At 41.7% G+C, this 19,922-nt stretch overlaps 1 protein-coding gene across 1 annotated transcript in view; it reads left to right on the forward strand.

The window, feature by feature from the left end:
• stim1a (stromal interaction molecule 1a) overlaps positions 1-19,922 on the forward strand; it is a 211,054-nt gene that overhangs the window by 90,983 nt on the left and 100,149 nt on the right. The window contains 1 exon segment of the mRNA XM_060897769.1: positions 17,973-18,087. Coding sequence (XP_060753752.1) covers positions 17,973-18,087 — 115 coding nt within the window.

Raw genomic sequence — 19,922 nt, forward strand, 5'->3', positions numbered from 1 at the left:
TTTTTGACTTTTGAACCACCGTCTCAAATGATTCCTCAGACTGATCATATCTCCCTCAGCTCCATCTCATACAAAATCGAAGAAACGAGGCGACTTTAAAGCATATACGCATATATTCGTTTATAAACGCCTTGAGACCTCAAGAATGGCACAGGAATAGTTGTAAGCGTTAACAATAAATCTCATCTCATTATCTCTAGCCGCTTTATCCTTCTACAGGGTCGCAGGCAAGCTGGAGCCTATCCCAGCTGACTACGGGCGAAAGGCGGGGTACACCCTGGACAAGTCGCCAGGTCATCACAGGGCTGACACATAGACACAGACAACCATTCACACTCACATTCACACCTACGGTCAATTTAGAGTCACCAGTTAACCTAACCTGCATGTCTTTGGACTGTGGGGGAAACCGGAGCACCCGGAGGAAACCCACGCGGACACGGGGAGAACATGCAAACTCCGCACAGAAAGGCCCTCGCCGGCCATGGGGCTCGAACCCAGGACCTTCTTGCTGTGAGGCGACAGCGCTAACCACTACACCACCGTGCCGCCCTAACAATAAATCTAATATAGTAATTTTTATGATTAAAGTGATTTCATATAGGTAGCGGTCTGAATGAATGACCTTGACGTCCGTAACGTCACAGCAGGAAGTCTATCGGTCTCATCGCCATTTCCGCTATACTAAACACAGAGCTGACTGCAACTCCGATCCTCCATTTTGAGCTAATTTATTGCCATGCCACGTAGATGTGTTGCTGGCCGGTGCAGCAACATGACAGAAGGTGGATTTACACTGCATTCACGGCCCAAGAATGTTCAAACTGCAAAGATTTGGATGCGTTTTGCGAGAAGTTCACGGGCACATTGGGCGCCTACGAAGTGGTCTCTCCTCTGCTCTGCACATTTTACTGAAGACTCGTACGAGACCTCTGATCTGTTGAGGAGCGTTGGGTATAAGCCCGTGTTGAAAGAGAGTGCAGTATCAACAATTAAAGAAAACTACAAGAAAAGGAAAGTATTTTTTTTTTTTTTAAAGTAAGTTCAGCTGCACCAGTCCTCCCAGAGCATGAGCCGAGGGTTGTTGGTAAAACCTGGGATGGAACGGGACGGGACATATTATCGCTCGGGCAGTGACCTCCCCGCAGTTGTTGCTAAAACCGGTGATGTCCCGTCCCGGGTTTTAGTAATTGCCTGAGCCGAGCAGTAATGGCGGAGTACACAGTATGGAGAGAATGAGTGGCGCAGCCGTCTGATTTCTAAACTGGATATTGCTGCCATCTCGCCCTTACGTGGAAGAAGCGAATGAATGGAGAACTGAACGAACTGAAAGTCAGACTGTTTCAAAACTTCAAGAAGTGAGAAGTGTCGGCCTTCAAGAAGTGAGAACACAGACGGGTAAGCTCCGACTCTCGCTTGGATAAAAACAACAAAAACACGTTGTTTACCTGCGTTTAGATTAATCCATGTAACTTGTATTGTGTGTTTAAGTTAGCGGTATAAGATTATTTAATTTGCTTCAGAATGTGATTCTCAGTTCATCTGATTATTTAATTAGCCTTTTACGTTTTATCAGTGAAAATGCATGCATGTACATAGACTGTATGTTGCATAAGTTATAACACCCATCCTGTTTTAATGAGAGTCAACCCACAATCAACGAAGTCTAATCAGTCTTAGTTGAGCGAGTCGGTAACGGTATTTCTTACTTTCAGCATAAATTTTTATTTATATGACTTTGGTCCATAGCTGTAAAAGACCTCGGCATTAAAACCAGTTACCGCTGTGACGTCACGCGCTCAGGGCTGGCTGGCTGAGCGGGTCAGCTCGAATGTCGATTTTTAACTCTCAAAAATATATATATTTTTTATTCCCACTTATGCAGCATACAAGAGTCAAGGATGGAGAGACTATCCACTCAGAAATGTATTTAAAAATAAAGGTTCTGCGTATCTGCTTTAACCACAGACCGCGATACAGCTCTGTCCTTGGCAGCGTTACACGATTCACGCTCATAGAGTTGAATTTCTTGGTTGAGACGCTTACTGAAGATCGCTGGATTTCTGACCATGTCGTCGATCATACAGCTGATCCTGCTGTACCAGGTCTTTCTCCTGCCGGCTGATGGGATGTCCGAGGAAAGACAGCTGACGTTGTACAGTCCTGTGCAAAAGTCTTAGGCACATGTAAAGAAACGCTGTCGGCCAAAAACGGCTTAAAAATAATGAAATTAAATGTTTCAACATTTAAAAAAAAAATAGGGGTGGGACTAGATTAAAAAACTAATCTAATTAATTACAGGCTTTGTAATTAATTAATCTCAATTAATTGCACTTCAGTATTTGCCCCAAAAGCAACATTTATTTTATGTAACTAAATAATATGTGAAGAGTTCAAATAATACACAGACATGATTTTTAGATTCAAGCTCATTTAACGGCTGTAAACAATAAATTGCATTTCATTTTGCAGTAGTAAACAAAGGTAAGGTCCCTGTCCAGAATTGAAGAGACTAAGGTTTCAGTGCCATTTTACTAACCATTTTAGTTGTTACCTTCTGCACTGCAAAAAATGGCCTTTCAAAAATAAGAAATAAAAGATTAAAACAAAGCATATTTGCTTGAATCGGGTGAAAAAAATCTGCCAGTGGAACTAGTCAAATTGGACTTGGTAAGATTTCTTAAAGTAAGATGAAAAATCTAACCGGTTTTTAGATGAAATAATTCCAAAATAAGATTGGGCAACTTATTATGCGAGATCTGATTAACTCAAAATAATCAAAATAGTTCTTATAACAAGATCGTACTACTTACATTTAGCCATTCAAGTCATGTTTATTGATTTCATTTTAAGGGTATTTCACTTCAATTCATGACAAAGTCTTAGCAGTAAAAACTGAATTTAAGATAAATATACTAATATTAGGATTGTTAAATTCTACAACTAAGCATTGCTAGCTTAAAAGATTCTCCTTTTGTGACCTGTAATTAGTAAAATACTCTAGATATGAGACCAGAGACTATCTTGCAACAAGTTTTTTTTTTTTTTTTTTTCCCATTTCAACATTCAAACATTAAAACATCTCTTAAGATTCCACTTCCCCAGGACCTCAGGCACCAAAAAAAAAAAAAAAAAAAAGAGTCTACGCATTTTGATTTACAGTGCTTACACAACACCAAAGCAACAGTGCATTTTGGGGGCACTGACTATTCATGTGTACGAGGGGTTTACAAGATCAGGCACAACAAACAAAAAAAACCACTGAACTTAACTCACAGCATTCCAAAAAGACCTCAGTAAAACGCCCTCCACTCACTCATAGCCTTTTTGAAGGCACTTGTCTGGTCTAGAGTCTGTACAGCATCTAGAAGGAGCTCAATCTGAATGACTGAGGGTGTATTCAGACCAGGATAGTTCGATAGTTCACTTGCTTTGGTCCGAACCAAAAGTTGTTTTTTTTTTTTTTTTTTTCATTTTGGTGCGGTTCACTTTCACACTGTACATTTTAGTAAGCGGACCAAAATCTGTCAACAAAGCCATGCGCCCTGAGGTCGTTCAGCTATTGGTCAGAGACGACACGCGCACAAAGCGTTAAGTTCAAAAGTAGTCATGGAGGCTTTCCGTGCTGTTATTCTTTTTAATGTCATCAAAGCTATACGTTTTTTTTCCGGTTTTTACTGTTTTCACAATTGTGCGATTACTATGCTGTTGTACAAGTAATTTATCAACGACGACGACAAAGGGCAAGGCGGCTACGGAGGATAGCGCTGATGAGCGCACGTCATGTTGCGACAGTTCTGGCTCTTCACGCAAGACGGAGGAGGTACGTGTCGGGATATTCGCCTTATCCATCGTAATAGATGAATTTCTTTTTTGCGTCGCTAGTACCGTCACTTTTTGAAAGAATGTCCCTGATTTTAATGTAGGTCTGACGGAGTTTCTTCACTTTTAGCCGACATTGTTCTGGGGAGCGCGTGAACCCCTTCTCCTTCATTTTCTCACTGAATACAGCAAACACGTCGGCATTTTTGTGTGTTCTCTCCAAAAGCTCAGATATGTGGACATCTGCCCATATATCCACAAGGGTGCGCGTTTCTTCCTCGGCCCACGTTTGCCCCCTACTCATTTTTTGTACTCTGTAGTCTAGCCTACCACTGGTCTGAATGACTGAACGACTGTTGTAAGGTTCCCTTGACAACCGAAACAGTGTTTGCACTTTGCGGTGGAGTGTCAAGACTCTGTTTCCCATAATGCTCGACAAACAACGGAAGCTCCCGAGGTACAAAAAAGCAAAACTGTCAGATTAGGTCCGGTCTGCTTTCACACCTCCAAAAGATCCGCACCAGGGTTCCTTTGGTCCGGACCGAGTCCGACCTTGCAGCTCGGTCTCGGTCCGCTTGTTTGGTCCGGACCAGAGTTCGGTGGTTTGTATTCAGACCAACCCAAAAGGTCCGGACCAAGGGAAATTTGGTTCGTTTGGTCCGGACCAAACAACGTAGGTGTGAATACGCCCTGAGAAAACAGTCGCAGTAAACGTAGGATATGTAAGGTGGAGTTGAATTGTAGTGAAAGATTCAAAGATTTCAGTAAGATTCATTTATTCCCATTTATTTGTTTCCTTGAAACAAGATGAACTGCATTTGACAAACGTCCAAAATGTACTTACTTGTTTTAAAAAAAAAACAACTTATTTTCAAAGGTGCTCCAAATAAGACTTTTTCAAGACATTTTGTCTATACAAGATTTCCAAGATGGACTGTCTAAAAACTAGCCTTTCTAGCTAAATGAGGTTTTGCTTGTTGGGCAATTATGTCTTATAATAAGGGTGGCTAGATGTTTTGACTTGAAAATAGACAAATAAACGTCCTAAGATTTTTATTTTTTGCAGTGTGGATCACACGCCGCATTCTGCAATACATCTCGTAGACCCTTGTCTTCTACCACCGGTAGCGGTCTGCAGTCCAGGGCAATCCACTTGGCCAGCGTGTTCGTTCAATTTTCCGACGTTGCCCTGCTCATTCTCTTCTGGAATCCAGCCATTTCTTCAAGTTTGCACTGCTGACCAGAATCGCTACCTCGAGCTGCAGCTGTTTCAGTAATCGCGGTGACATGCTCGGCATTTAAACGGTACCATAAAGTTGACGAGCTTCTGTGATGAGCAAACTCCTTTCTGCACAGTTTGCAATAAACCGTGGTTTTATCAACAGTTCCATCGGGTCGTTTTTGAATATAAATTTACCGTCCAGCAGACCCGGCGCGCTTTCAAGCTCCATTGCTGTAACTGGAACATAGGTCGCGTTAACCGACAATTGTCCGTCATTGACGGATTTTTTTTAGCTATGACAGAAAAATCTGAAGGCCGTCGGCCATTTTGACGGATGTTTACCGTTACCATTGCCAATAACAATAGTAGCCTAATAATAAAACATAATGAAACACACAATTGAAATGATTGGCAAGTTGTGGCAGAGTTTTCTTACATACAGTATACATAGTCTTCACTGCCGTCACTTTCAATCTGAGCCGACGTTGCGGCAGTCGAGGCTGCTCATGTATACACCGTAGCCACTGCGCAAGGCTGTTCCCCCCATCGCGCTCCTGACCGCGCTAGGACTTTTCTAACCACTAGCACAGTGAGCTGTATTAATGTTTCCCTTCTCTGCAGAAGACGCGTCATTTTTGCTATTAAAAAAAGAGATGCATTGGGTTGTTTGTGTCGTTTCCCTGCCTGTACAGTAGCGCTCATTTAGGCTAGTTGTTTTCTTGTTTTTAAAATGAAACAAATGTCGATTTATTGTATTCTGCCCCAGCAAGCTTAGGAACATCACTGCTCGAATATCTGCTGAACTATCATTTTAATGAGAGCACGGGTAGACAAACTAACATTTAAACATAACTTCGTTTTATTTAAGACCTTCCGTGTCAGGTTCCAGGCTCCGCCGAGCCGAGAAATGTTTCCCGACTTCAGAACTTTGGCTGAAGTGGCGCTGGTTATTCCAGTGTCGCAGCAGAGCGCGGATTCAGCCTTCAGAATAAAATTAAAACGTCAATGAGAAGTCGTCCGTCCGACGCAAAGACGCAAAATTTAATGACGATTGCCTCGGCAGCAGTCTCCATTGACGACTTTGATTATGCACAAGCGAGCTCCCAATTTAAATCCATGCGGGCCAGAAGGAAGGTTTGAGCTCACGCAAACAGGTCAAATTAGATCGTCACTTAAACCGTTGTAGTGGACTGTTCATATTTTAACTGCAATTGTCTTGCTACGTTGTAAAATAACATTGTTCATATGCCCGTTAAGGCACAACAGCCGCAATGTTTTTAGCGGAGGGAAAACGGGTTCACAAGTGACCGAACGTCAGAATCTCTGTTCATCTTTTTGCATCATAAATACATAAATAAATGATTAAATAATACAAGCTTGTTCTGTGAATTAATTTTTAAATGAAAATGAGTCCATGAAAACACAAGTAATTAAATATATAGCATTTATAGCCTATATACATCGTCATTTAAAAGTTAAAATAAAATGACCGATAATAATGGACAATGACGGAATTTTTACGACCCTGTCCGTCAAAATGACGGACAATGAAAAAGTCTAACGCAACCACTGAACTGGAACTGTGTGCATCAGTATATTTGTCGCACCATAACACGGTGCACTAACAACGGTTCCGGGTTGTTTGGCATGCAAACTGCGATAAAATGCGTGAATATTTTTAACGAATTAATTTGTTTGAAATTAATTAATCTTAATTAGCGCGTTAATGCCCCACCCCTAATAAAAAAATAAATAAATACTATAAGCTGTAATAAATGAAACAAAATCAATATTTGGTGTGAGACGACCCTTTGCTTAAATAAATAAATAAATAAATAAATAAAATAGTAGTCTGAGGTCCAGTGAGTGCAGTTTTATGCGGAAATGATCTGTAGGTTTTACTGAGCATCTTCCAGAACCAGCCCCAGTTCTTCTGGACACTTTAACCGTCACACTCGCCTCTTCATTTTACACCAAAACCCAGCAGCCTTCATTGTTTTCCTTTTTTAATCTGAAAAGTGCTCTCTTATGGAATATGCTGCTCAGATAGAAGAATTTTTTTTCCCCCCGTAGCGTTTAATTTTTTGTGCTGGAAAAAAAAAAAAAAAACGAACGTTTGGAACTCTAAAATGATTGTCATGTTTTGACTCGATAATGTAGAATTCATAAAATAAAAATCAGTAACAAAGTTTGTAGAAGACTTTTGCACAGTAGTCTGTACGGCAGTGCTGATTCGAGGCGGTCTCGGTTTGTGGAGAAGCCGCGGCCTAATGGTTAGACAAAGAAGCAGCTCTGGGATTCAAAAGGTTGCTGGGTCGATTCCCCGGACCAGCAGGAATGGTTGAAGTGCCCTCGAGCAAGGCACCGAAGCTTCAGCCGTTCCCCAGGCTGCGCTGGGTGTGTCGTACGCCATTCTGGATGAGCGCGTCTGCTGAATGCCGGTCATGTAATGCTCATATGTTTGTTGGTTTGATCCATGATCAGAGTAATTCGGAGACACTGCGTTTGAAAGGCATTGAATTTCTCCGTTAATATGTTGTTGTTCCAACTATTAGGCTAATTTGCAGACCTGGAAAAAGAAGGATGGAATCAGATCGAGGCAAAGGCGTGTTGTTTATTACGCTAGCTTGTTATTTAGTGCTTAAGCAGTGTTGTTAAACTTGGCTGAATAAATTGAAGTCAGAATTTGTGACTTTAAATTAAAATGCACTTAATTTGTACAGGATTTGAAGGATCTGTTCTGTATCCCCCCGGCTGCTCGGCTTTATTTAATATGGGTTGCTTATTTTTTCTTTCTCTCTTTCTCTCTCTCCACACTTCTTGCACTTTTTGCAATTAAACTGTTCTTACTCGGAGTCTCAACACGGATGTTGAGTTGCGCAAGTTCTCTCCATGAGCCATATTATTTTGCTTTTTCAGCAGTTTGTTGTTTTAACACGAATGCGCAGTCATCGGTTTCTGTCCTCTGAAGCTTTGGTGTTAAGCTGTTTTTAACACGCGGTCTTAAAGGAGTGTCCTGATGTGAGACCGTTGTTTGTTTGTTTTACATACTGTACAGGTACACGAGTGCTCCACCTGACACCCCACGTGACAAATTCTGGTGTTTATATAAGCCTATTCAGTTAATTCTTCTCTTTTTGCTCAGACATAGAGCTGTGACGATGTATCGAGACTGCAGTAAATTACATCACGATACACTTTTCTGAGATATTGTCAGTATCATGATGTTTTATGACTGGAAATAATTTCAAACTAAGCAGGACTGAACAGAGGAAGCAGATTGTATGGAAAGGTTTCTAATTGGTTGATACCCATGCTGTGTCTCAGAGCTCGACATTAAGGACTGCCTGATTGCCCGGGGCAAGTGAAACATGCATTCGGGTGATCGTAATATATGCAAGTTGGAATGAGCATATATTACGATCTAGCACCACAAAAATTAGGCTTTTTGATCTTTTATTTCAGTTCCTAAAAGCGTCCCTCGCTACGTATCCGCCATCATGTCTTGGCTGTTTTCTGAGTCTCGGTTTCATTTCCTGCTTTGCAAGTTATTTTCCATCCCCCCGCTGTTGTAGTACGGTACGCCTACTGTTTATAGACCTTGTGCATGACCTCACGCATCACGTGATCCCGTCTTTCATTCAAGCAAGGCTTAATCCGTCGTCAGTATGGTCAATTTTTGCGCCGTTTTTGCTTCTTCAAACAGAGAAATGGATGAAAGGCATCACCGTCTCTTCGCTATCAAGAAAAATGTTAACAAATGGAAGCAAATGATTCAAGAACAACGAAGTGGTTGAAGAATACGAAGAGAGGAGCTCAGCCTGAAAACTCCAGAGAAATTCACGATTGTATTTCAAATGTATTTTACAAAAACAAAGGCGGAAGTGAGGATGGAAGAGTTTGGTTCAGAATCTCGTTTTATTATTTATTTATTTATTTATTTTTTCTTTTCCTGCTCGCATTCGAGTCAGCTCCTTCGTGAAAGTGTTTGATTTTCTTACAGGTGAAGCCGCTTCCTTATTCGACACAGAAAACCCAGATTGGTTTCAAACAACTCGGGCATAAAAAACTCAACAAGGAGCGACATGCGCGATAAATCCTGAAAGAACAGAACAGATTAAGAGCAGAGAGAGCTGGAGCCTTGTTTCTGTTATCAGAGGAGCACAGCCCTGTGCAAAATATTTGTATTTATTTATCATCCACCTCTAGTTTAAAAAACAAAAAAAACAAACCTGCTGTCATGACAGACCGGCTGCACTGATTCAGTTACAGGTTGCCAGGTCTGTATAAAACACCCAGAACCTACACACTAAACAATTTTAAACTCCAACATTATCCTGTCTGTCATGACGCAGGATGTTTTTTTTTTTTTTTTCCCCCTTCAAACCTAGAGGTGGATGATACATAAATATTCTCATAGACAGTACTGTTCAAAAGTCTTGGCACCTTATTGTTTTCTTCATACAAACTTTGCTATAGATTTCTATTTTATGATTTCTACATTATCGAGTAATGAACCTACAGTCAGAGAGAGAGAGAGAGAGAGAGAGAGAGAGTTCTACACAAACGCAGTGAACTTTACAACAGCTGCACGCATGTGAAATGGAAATAAATCAACTAAGGCAGGAAAAACTATTTTGGATAAAATTGTTATCGTCCGTTACAAGTAAAAAGTAACCAGTAACCAAACTTAATAATAAACTTCAACTCAGTGTGGGATCTTCATTTCATGTTGCAATTCACAACTATTCTATGGTTTTCCTAAAAAAAAAAAAAGTAGTACTCGCAAAATAGGGGGCAAGTGATAATACTGGGGGGAGGCGAGTGGAAATTAACCCCCGGGCAAGTGGGTTTAAAAGTTAATGTTGAGCCCTGTGTCCTCCCCCCTTAAATACTACAAAGCTTTTATTTTATTTATTTATTTATTTTTTTAATCTGGGCGGCACAGTGGTGTAGTGGTTAGCGCTGTCGCCTCACAGCAAGAAGGTCCGGGTTCGAGCCCCGTGGCCGGCGAGGGCCTTTCTGTGTGGAGTTTGCATGTTCTCTCCGTGTCCGTGTGGGTTTCCTCCGGGTGCTCCGGTTTCCCCCACAGTCCAAAGACATGCAGGTTAGGTTAACTGGTGACTCTAAATTGAGCGTAGGTGTGAATGTGAGTGTGAATGGTTGTCTGTGTCTATGTGTCAGCCCTGTGATGACCTGGCGGCTTGTCCAGGGTGTACCCCGCCTTTCGCCCGTAGTCAGCTGGGATAGGCTCCAGCTTGCCTGCGACCCTGTAGAACAGGATAAAGCGGCTAGAGATAATGAGATGAGATGAGATTTTTTAATCTGAACCACTTAAACACAGCCAAAAACCACACGTTGCACTAAACCACAGGTCACTGAATGTAAAATCCTAGCCTCTGACCTCAGATCTGTTCTGGCAGCTGATATTTCAAGGAAGTGACAGACCCACTCGGACGGAAGTCTTGAAAACAAATTGTATGAAATCAACCCTGCTGTCAATAACCCACTCTTATTCTCATCTCAAACCAGGCGTGATCCAGCGCTGTGTACCAGGTGTCGTCTCGGCCATTCAGGACTCACCCGTGGCTTTTTATTCAAGGGTGAAGATCCATCTTCATGTCATTTCTGTCGGATCTCTGACAGTCAAGCGTATTTTTACTTTCTTGTCCTGGTCTAAACACCAAAAGGGAACATTTTTTTATTCTCAAAGTACTAAGGGTGATGGTTTTTAAACAAGGTGCCACCATAGAAAGTTTTAGAAGGTTTTATTAAATGGGTATCTGAAGCATCTCATTTGTTTTTTTTTGTTTTATTTATGTAATTTGTGTGTTATTTATTCATGAATAAATTACAGGCCCTTTTAGAAATGCTCTTGCCATGAAATTGCCTGAGGTGCTGAAACGGCTTTAAAAATAAATAAATAAATAAATAAATAATTAGAAAAAAATCACTCACTCACAAAACCACAGAAATCACTTGCATTGTAAATATAAAAAATATATAATATAATAAATATACTGTACATTGTACTAATATAATAAAATCATAACTATAATATACATTATACTAATATAATAATCAGTCGTAGTAAATAATTCAAGTCTCTCATATATTTCATGTTTTATATGTTAAAAAAAAACACCTAAACATTTTGTATTTGTTGGATCCATCCATCCATCCATCCATTCATCCTCCCTCTGATATTCAATTGATGTATTTTTATACCCCCATTCTGAATGGGGGGGGCAGGTTTACCTCTTTCCGTCCGTCCGACACACCTTTTTTCCTCAGCAACCACAAATCAGAGCCACTTGATATTTGATATCGAGCTTCAGCTTGGGGTTCAATACCATGCGTACCGTTTTCAGGTCTGTCGCACATCGACTTCCTGTTTACCGACTGAATGTATTTCCAAAACATATAGCATGGATTTTGAAGCTATTTCAAGAAGCAAAATGCTATTTCAGAACGACAGTTTCCCAGGATGCTGTTAGAAATCCCTGGGGAGAGACACTGCTCTTTACTTACTTGTTTCAAGGTAGAGGTCTGCGCGGGACAGAATTTTCAGTCCCGCTCCCGCCCGCGCCTGCCATGTTTTGTCCCGCTCCCGCCCGCAAATCCCGCATGATGCAGACGTTCGCGTTATTTCTCACGAAAGTTCCTGTCATTGGCTTGGGGAGTTAAACATGCTGAGCTTAGCTGAGCTCTCCACTGACCGATCCTTCACCTAGCGCACGGAGCGAGGGTGCGTGTTGCCAGGCGGCATGCGCAGCTGAGGCTTTACAGAGATACCCATTGTGAGCTTCACTAGAGGAGCTCTGCTCTTCTGCCATGATCGGAGATCTCAAACACGGAAGAGCAGAAAGCAGTCGGAAACGAACGCGAGATTAGACCACATCTGCAAATTTAGGCATCTTAAAATGTTTTTATTAATGCCAAATAAAATATCCAGCACAAATTATATATGATTTTATAAATTTTATTTTAAACACGTTTTTAGTTAGCGGGACTGCAGCTTATCACCTCTCCCGCCCGCTCCCGCATTGTGCACTCCCTCTCCCGCCCGCACCCGCAATGAGCTTTCAAAATTTGTCCCGCGCCGCACTGCTTTGCGTCGGGTCCCGCGGGACTCCCGCGGGAGTGCAGGGCTCTATTTCAGGGTTCATTATTCGTTGACGTCAACATTCATAATAAGTGTCTTATTCCTTCGATCGCTTGCGTTTTGATATAAGCGAGAGCGGCGGGGGGGGGGATACATAAGTGAGCAGGAGCTCAGAGTTGATCTTGCCAGTCCTTTTTTGCTCATCTTGGCCCAGTACCAATCCTGACTATTGGACTAGTTCCTTAATTTAAAATGACTCCTTAACCAGTGTTTTTATTTTTAAATTAAAATGTATTTTTGCTGGCATTAAATACAAGTATGGTCAAACTCAGTTCTTTATTATAAAAAAAAAAATGCAGCAGTTTTGTTTTGCCCGACAGTTTGTCGGCTAAATTTTTATACAGTATGAGTGATGCATTTTACCGGTAGGTATCATGTAAATATCGTGACTTTTTTTTTTTTGTCGTATCAGCCACAAGACACATTAATTTGTCAAAGGCTGACTCAGGCTCGACTCCTGTTGCCTCACACATGGCATGTGAACGTGTTTAAAACCTCATCTCGGAGTTTAAAGTTTGCGTGTCGGTTTTCTTGCAGGAATGCAGCTTGCTACAGCAGAAGGTGAGAATTAATGAGCAAAGCCCACATTGATGATGACGCGCTCAGATCGCAGATGTGTATTTTCTCTGTAGTGTGTTTTTATTAACTCGCTTTGCTTCTCCGACGCCGAATCGCTCCGCTGAGCAGTCTGACGGAGTCTGGGCTTGGACACTGGTTTATCCTGTTTAATGGGCACCGTCACGGATCAACTCTTGCACACGCGGTGTAAGAAGCAGTCCAAAACCTACAAGTGGCAGTCAGCCACAAACCTCTGACATCATCCAGGGGCTGATGGTCAATTTAACGTGTCAGGACTCTGAGACTGAAAGAACAGGAAGCACAAATCCTTCAGCGTTGTTTATTTTATACCGTACGCTTACCTGGCATTTTGATGGCTTACAGCCAGTGAGCGTTTACAACGAGACATGTGAACACACTCGAGAGCGCGGGCGTCCATCTCGAAGCCTGTAATCGAGTCCAACCCGCCATCTCATTTCATTCGTTTGGCCCGAAGGGGGATTGTCATGGCGATTTCCGTCCGTCCCGGGAAGGGTGCTCACCTTCTGAACTCCTGTTACAATTCTTGGACGAATTTCTCAAAGCTTGGCAAAAGGCTTTGTTATATGACAGTTATACGCATATTGAAATTTCGTTTAATTTGGGCAAATTTTCCCCGAGTTATGCCCTTGATTATTAACAAACTTGTACTTTGGCATTTTAATCAAGGTGGGCTTGGTTCTGAAATCAACTTCCCTCACAATTGATAGAATTAGTGAAAATACGATCACACAGTTATTCGGGATGATCTTCAATTTATTATTTTATATTATGACCTCATGTACTCCATATTTATTTAGATATTATATATTTTTTTAAAATGACGGTAATGAGACCGATACCGTTGGTACTTTTGGATACCTCGGGATACCTTCTTACCGTAATACCGCCCAACCCTAGTCGGACGGTTTAGCCTGCAAAGTTTTGTTTCGACTTTGGCTGACTTTCCTTCGTGACCGTTTAGCTGATCTTGCGAATTGGGAGTATAAGTATGAGAAGAAAACAGTAAATCAGAAAGCTGTGCACGTAAAGCCAATTACGTAACTTACGTTGGACTGATGGAAATCCTTGCGCGTGAAGTGCAGCCAGCTGCAGATAATGGCGTGCAGCCAATTGGCTTTACGTGCGCAGCTTTCTGATTTACTGTTTTCTTCTCATACTTATACTTCCTATGTTTCATGGACTGTAATGGCAGTTGCTTATTTAGTAATTTTAATACAGAATTTACTTTGATGAAATTATAATTAGACACTCCAACGCCCCCTAAAAAAAAAAAAAAATCATCAGATCTGCACGATTCGCACAAGTCCCCCAGACAACCGTGAAAAAGGCGGCATCTGCCAAAAGGTGCACCGTTTGCATCCATGCAAATATGATGTTTTAGAAGGATTTAGTTGACAGGGTAGCGGAGCGAGCTAGTATACGTCCACTCAGCGCGCTGCCATCTTCCGAGCTCTAAATTAGGGGAAAAAAGTATCCCAAACTAAGACGTACCGTAAAGGTTAGCTTGTGACCAGGAACTGGTCAAGACCAAGCTGGGGGAGAATTATGAAAAAAAACACACAAACTGGCAGCCATGGGAAAAAAAATGATATTCAGAGTAACAGAAAGCTAAATGCAGTTTAGCTTCAAGCTTAACAGGGATGAGAATTTTCCGCCGATTGGCGGATCTCTGACTTTTTCAGACCAAAATGATCGTTTTTGAGATCGATGTAAATCCGTTGAGAAATTTTTTTTTTGGGGGGGGGGTTTATGATTAACGATCCGTGGTCACCCTATAACGCAGACATCCCAAGTCTCCCGGAAGTTCCGGGAGTCTCCTGCATATTGATAGAAGCGAGCAAGAGCGTGCGCGCGCAACATTAAGGTCTGCATCACGCATCTTAAGGCCTCTGCATGCTCGTGCGACAAGGCTTTCGCAGATAGCTTTTCGCAGACAGTTGTAATTTATCGTTGAGCGGGGAGTAATAGGCGTGCGCGATGTTATTCACCGCCACAGCGCAAGGGGGCGCGAAGTCGCTAGGAGTAGTTGGTGGGTGTGGTTAGTAGAGTGTTTATCCTCCGGTTACTTATAATGACTAGAACTGGAGTCGTATAGATGTACGTACTTCCTCACTTCCTCGATCAACCGCTCTTCGTGCTGCTCCATCTTCGCTCGTGTTTTTAAAAATGGCGGTCGTGAAAACAAACCAGACCGGGGAAAGTAGGGAAGCGGAAGTGCGTGTACAGCGGATGTAGAGTGGACCAATCAGAGCCCTCTTGTCTGCGACGCTGTCTGCGAGGCTTCTGCGGTGGTCACAATTTTTGGGAGGTGCGCGCAGAGCGTCTGCGAAGGTGTGGGGGCTACGCAGACGCTATCTGCGACGCCGTCTGCGAGGACTGGGTTGTCAGCATAAATTGGCCTTTAGAATGTGCGCGCGCGAGGGGGTGCGCGAGGGAGACTGTGTGCAGTGTTGCCAGATACTGCTGATGTTTTCCAGCCCAAAATATGTTCAAAACCCGCCAAAATGCACTTAAAACCACCCAATCTGGCAACACTGCCTGTGTGCCTGTTCACGTAGCACATGCCAGACAAAGAGCATCTTGATTGGGTTACTCAGCAAAATAAGCCAATCAGCTTTCAGTGTGGGCGGGCTTTTATCTCTTTTCTCGAGGACCGGAGTTTTCAGTTGAGTCAGTGCGGCCTACAGGATCGGCATGGCAGAGAGCGAGCGCGCCCCCCAAAAATATATATATCAATTACATGTCATATATAAGTGTGTATCTTTTATAAATAGGGTTAGCTTATCTAATGTAGCATGTTGGGGAGAATCATAGTATCATATCTATATTTCTGATAAAAGTTTAAGTATGATAGGGGGACGGGGGGGGATTGCTGGCATGTGCCGCGCGGGAGTAGCCTGGCAAGCCAGACTAAATGTGAATATTTAGTCTGGCCTCGATCCGTAGACATTTCCGAAGGGGGTGGGAGGAACAACCCGCTGTCTTTCAAACTGTCTCTGTGCGTATAGGCCAACGCTCTGACCAATCAGCGCAACTGTGACGTAGTCAGAGCGACAGAAAGCAGTGGGGGAGGCCTTGAAATAAATCATTTTTCAAAATGCGTATTAATTAATAAACAGGTTCTAGATATTAAGAAGTTTGGAGATAATGACCACAAGTTTGGAGTCTGTACCACATACACTTTTTTTTTTTTTCCAAGTGTTTTTCAAGGGTTTGCTTAAACTGTTTTTGAGAGTTTTTATTTAGTGGTGTTTGGTGAAATAATTTCCCTTAAATTTAAAATAACGGGAAAATAAGAAACAATCAAAAAGTAATGTTTCAAAGCTGTTTATTAATTCTTCGTACTGCACAAACTAGCCCCATCCTTTTGGCTACGAGCGGAGCCAGCTGGTAGATCAGACTTTTGCCATAGCCGGTCGGCAAAACAGCGAAAACGTCCTTCTTGAAAAGGAATGAGCGGAGAGCCTCTTCCTGCTCATGTTTCAACCAAAACTCCAAGTCTAATTCTTCTAAAACTGATTCCAAAGCGGAGTCAAACGCGCGCTGTTCACTAGCCGTAGCCATCTTTCCTGTTGCGCTTTCTCCAGCGTCGCGCAGCCTTGTCGTCACTCCTGCAAAAGCCCGCCCAAAGAATCCAAACAAAAACCTTGCGTTGTGATTGGTGGGCACGATTTGATGCCCGAGGTGTTTTGTTGACATGGTGCGAGGCTAGACCCACTCGCTAGGCAAAAATATTTTTGGCCGCTAGGCGGGTGGGTCTAGTTTACTAGGCTAGTGCGGGAGCGTCTGCCCAAATATTTAGGCCGAGATGAACTTATAGTTTTTGATTTAAAAAAAAAAAATTCCAATATGTAATGCCCATTGTACATGCCTGTTCTTTAATTCAAAATCACCATCTTGATCTTCAAATTGACCATATGGCATCTGTATTACATTACACAACATCCTGTCCAGATAAAACCTCGTTAGTCCACACAACAGTTGAAAGGGAAGTGATGAGGCCAAAAAAAAAAGTGTGTTTCAGGTAACATGAAATACTAAAATAAGGTCGGTAGGTAGGAAAAAGGTTTTTTTTTTTTACTTTTTTTTTTTTTGTTCGAAAAAATTAACACAAGTAAACATCTTACAAAATAGTATTTTGGCACAGAATCCTTTATACCACACATCATAATAAAATAAAAGTGTTTTTAAATCTTTAAACGAATAAAAAAAAATATCGCAAGAGTTCGAGTTATGATCTACGGAAGCGTATTGCTGCCACACTCAAAAAAAATTGGCTTAGAATCAAGTAATTACGTGAAAAGATATTAACAAAGTTAACACGTTTTTACAATATATTTATCATGTAATAACATATCACGTAATTTCATGATACGAAATTATCACGTTATTTCATGATATTTTCATGTAATAACGTGAAAACACCTTATCAAGAAATAACGTGAAAATAACGTCCTAGGCTAGGCTACTTCCATTAAAAGCAGACGGCCTAGCCTAGCCTACTGTAGAACTTGGGTCAAGCAAAAACACCGAGTAAAAACATGGCTGAATCCTGAATGACTCCTATTTGTATAAATAGGGGACTACATCGGTGACAAAATGTAGTGTTTTTCCCTGCCATGGAAGTGCACTTGTATACTGAATCCCTGATTTCCTGTTTCTCGTCTTTGATTCTGCCGAGTCTACGATAGCCTGTTTGCGCCTCGCTCGACCTGTTTTACGATTTTGCCTGCCATTCTAGATCGTTTACCGTCTTCACTTGCATTAATAAACACACCTTCTGCGCTTACATCCATCTCCCAACCATCTCTGACCGAATACTGCACACTCCCTGATAAAGAGAAGCACGTTCACCTGTTCATACGCCATGTTCAGGAATAAACTTGTGTTAATGGCGCTGAAACAGACACCGTCACATGGTGCGGGCCGAGTCCTGGACTCGGACTCAACTCTAAAGGTTTTTTTTTTTAATGACTTGGACTTGAACACTGGGGACTCGAGACTGGACGCAGACTCGAGGTTCAGTGACTCGACTACAACACTGACCTGATGTTTAATGTGAATCATATCTGCCACGGAGCTTGGATGCGTCCATAATTCTAAACCGTAGACAGTTTTCAGGAAGGTGTTGTGATCTAATGGTTTTCGGTTCTCCTCCTGCAGTTCCTGAGGGAGGACCTGAACTACCACGACCCCAAAGCCAAGCACAACAGTTTTCATGGTGATGACCAGCTCATCAGTGTGGAGGACCTGTGGAACGCGTGGAAGAGCTCGAAAGGTGCGCAGCTCTCCTCTCCTTCATTTCCGTCCATTTTTTTTTCATTTCTTCATTTCATGTCCTCTCTTAATTTACTTCAGTTCATGTCTTCATTGACTTCGTTTTATATAATTGTTATTCATTTATTTTCTTTTTGATTTAATAAATTTTTTTTCATTTCATGATTTACTTTATTTCCTTTAGGTTCTATTTTTTGTTTTTCATTTTGTTTTCTGATTTCACATCAACAGTTGTTTGTTTCTTTGATGTCTTCCTTAATTGCATAATTTTATTTTTTCACATTTTTGATTGAAATTTTTTTTATTCCCTTCAATTTTCTTTGTCTTTTTTTTCTTTTTTCCTTCTGTCGGTCTGTTTCTTTCTTGTTTCTTCCTTTGTTCTTTTTCTTTTTCCTTCTGTCTCTTTCTTTCTTTCTTTTTTCCTTATGTCTTTCTTTCTTTGTTTTTCCTTCCTTCCTTCCTTCCTTCCTTCCTTCTGTCGGTGTCTTTCTTTGTTCTTTTTCTTTTTCCTTCTGTTTGTCTTTCTCTTCTTTGTCTTTCTTTCTTTTCTGTCTATCTCTCTTTCTTTCTTCTTTTTCCTTCTGTCTCTTTCTTTCCTTCTTTCTTTCTTCGTTCTTTTTCTTTCTTTGTTCTTCTTTCTTTCGTTCTTTTCTTCTTTCTTTTCTTCTTTCTTTCCTTCCATCTTTGTCTTTTTCTTTTCTTCTGTCTTTCTTTGTCTTTCTTTCCCTCTGTCTTTGCTCTGAGTCTGTGAGTTTTCTTTCATGCCGTTAGTGAAATTAATCCCAAATCGGTTTACCTTCCTCCACATGCAACGGTTCGTTTTGTTGTAATTTTATGGCCCTTATTTGTGTTCAGTGACGTTACCTGCATGTGTTGAGTTCGCAGCCCAAATACGTGATTACTTGAAATAAAAATTTACAAAAACATGGGTCGAGTGTGTGTGTGTGTGTGTGTGTGGAGAAGGCGGTTGTAAAAACTACAAGTCTGGAGCTGGTTGAATGGAGCTGAATGTGACGTTGTGATGCCATTCAGGGGACGTTTTATGAAAAACTCACTCTTTCAGTCCCTGTGGACATAAATTTGTGTCTGGAGTGTCGACCAACTCAAAACTCTGAACTGGGACGATCCGGCTTCAGAAAGCACGAGCTTCAGCAAGCCGTTCGGATTCGGCTCCACTTTCGAGATCACAAGGAGCTCATTAGAATGATCCCGCCCCCTCATCGGAGCATCTCTACTCCTGAATTACGAATGAATATTCATGAGGGAAGTGCTACGTTTCTGGCCAGCGGGAAAGGGGGTGGAGTGAGCAGCATCTCATTATCATTTAAAGGAACAGACCGCTCCTCAAATCAGCCGTTTTGACCAGGGCTGTTAGACGGGGAGAAGGAGCTGTGGGCTTTTATCCTGGTGGTATTTTAACCAGAACGTCTCAGACAGATATTTCATTCAGCCCTCAGGGAACCGTGTCAGCTTGTGGAGAAAGGGTATCATGTGTCACCTTTAAAGCGGCTGTTTGTAGCAGCCTGAACTGGAGAAAGTAACCGGATCAGTGTTTTTTTGTTTTTTAATTGTATGATTACGATTGGTCTGAATGCACTTCTTCCAGAGTTTATTCTTGGAGCTGAAGTATTATGAATTTTGCTGTGAGAATGTTTAGTACTGATGTGCTGAGTCACGAGTGCGTACTCTACTTTGGAGGACATTGTCCTGTTTTACCTTCACTACTTGGGGTCACTGTGCATTTGAATAATTTTGCATATTTCATCATGAACTCGTACGCTGGATTCGTCGTCTTGGCCAGAAGCCATGGTGTTTATACAGAGTGTTAATTATTGA

This window comes from Neoarius graeffei, chromosome 17 (genome assembly GCF_027579695.1).
Source record: "Neoarius graeffei isolate fNeoGra1 chromosome 17, fNeoGra1.pri, whole genome shotgun sequence".
In the NCBI taxonomy this organism is placed as follows: domain Eukaryota; kingdom Metazoa; phylum Chordata; class Actinopteri; order Siluriformes; family Ariidae; genus Neoarius; species Neoarius graeffei.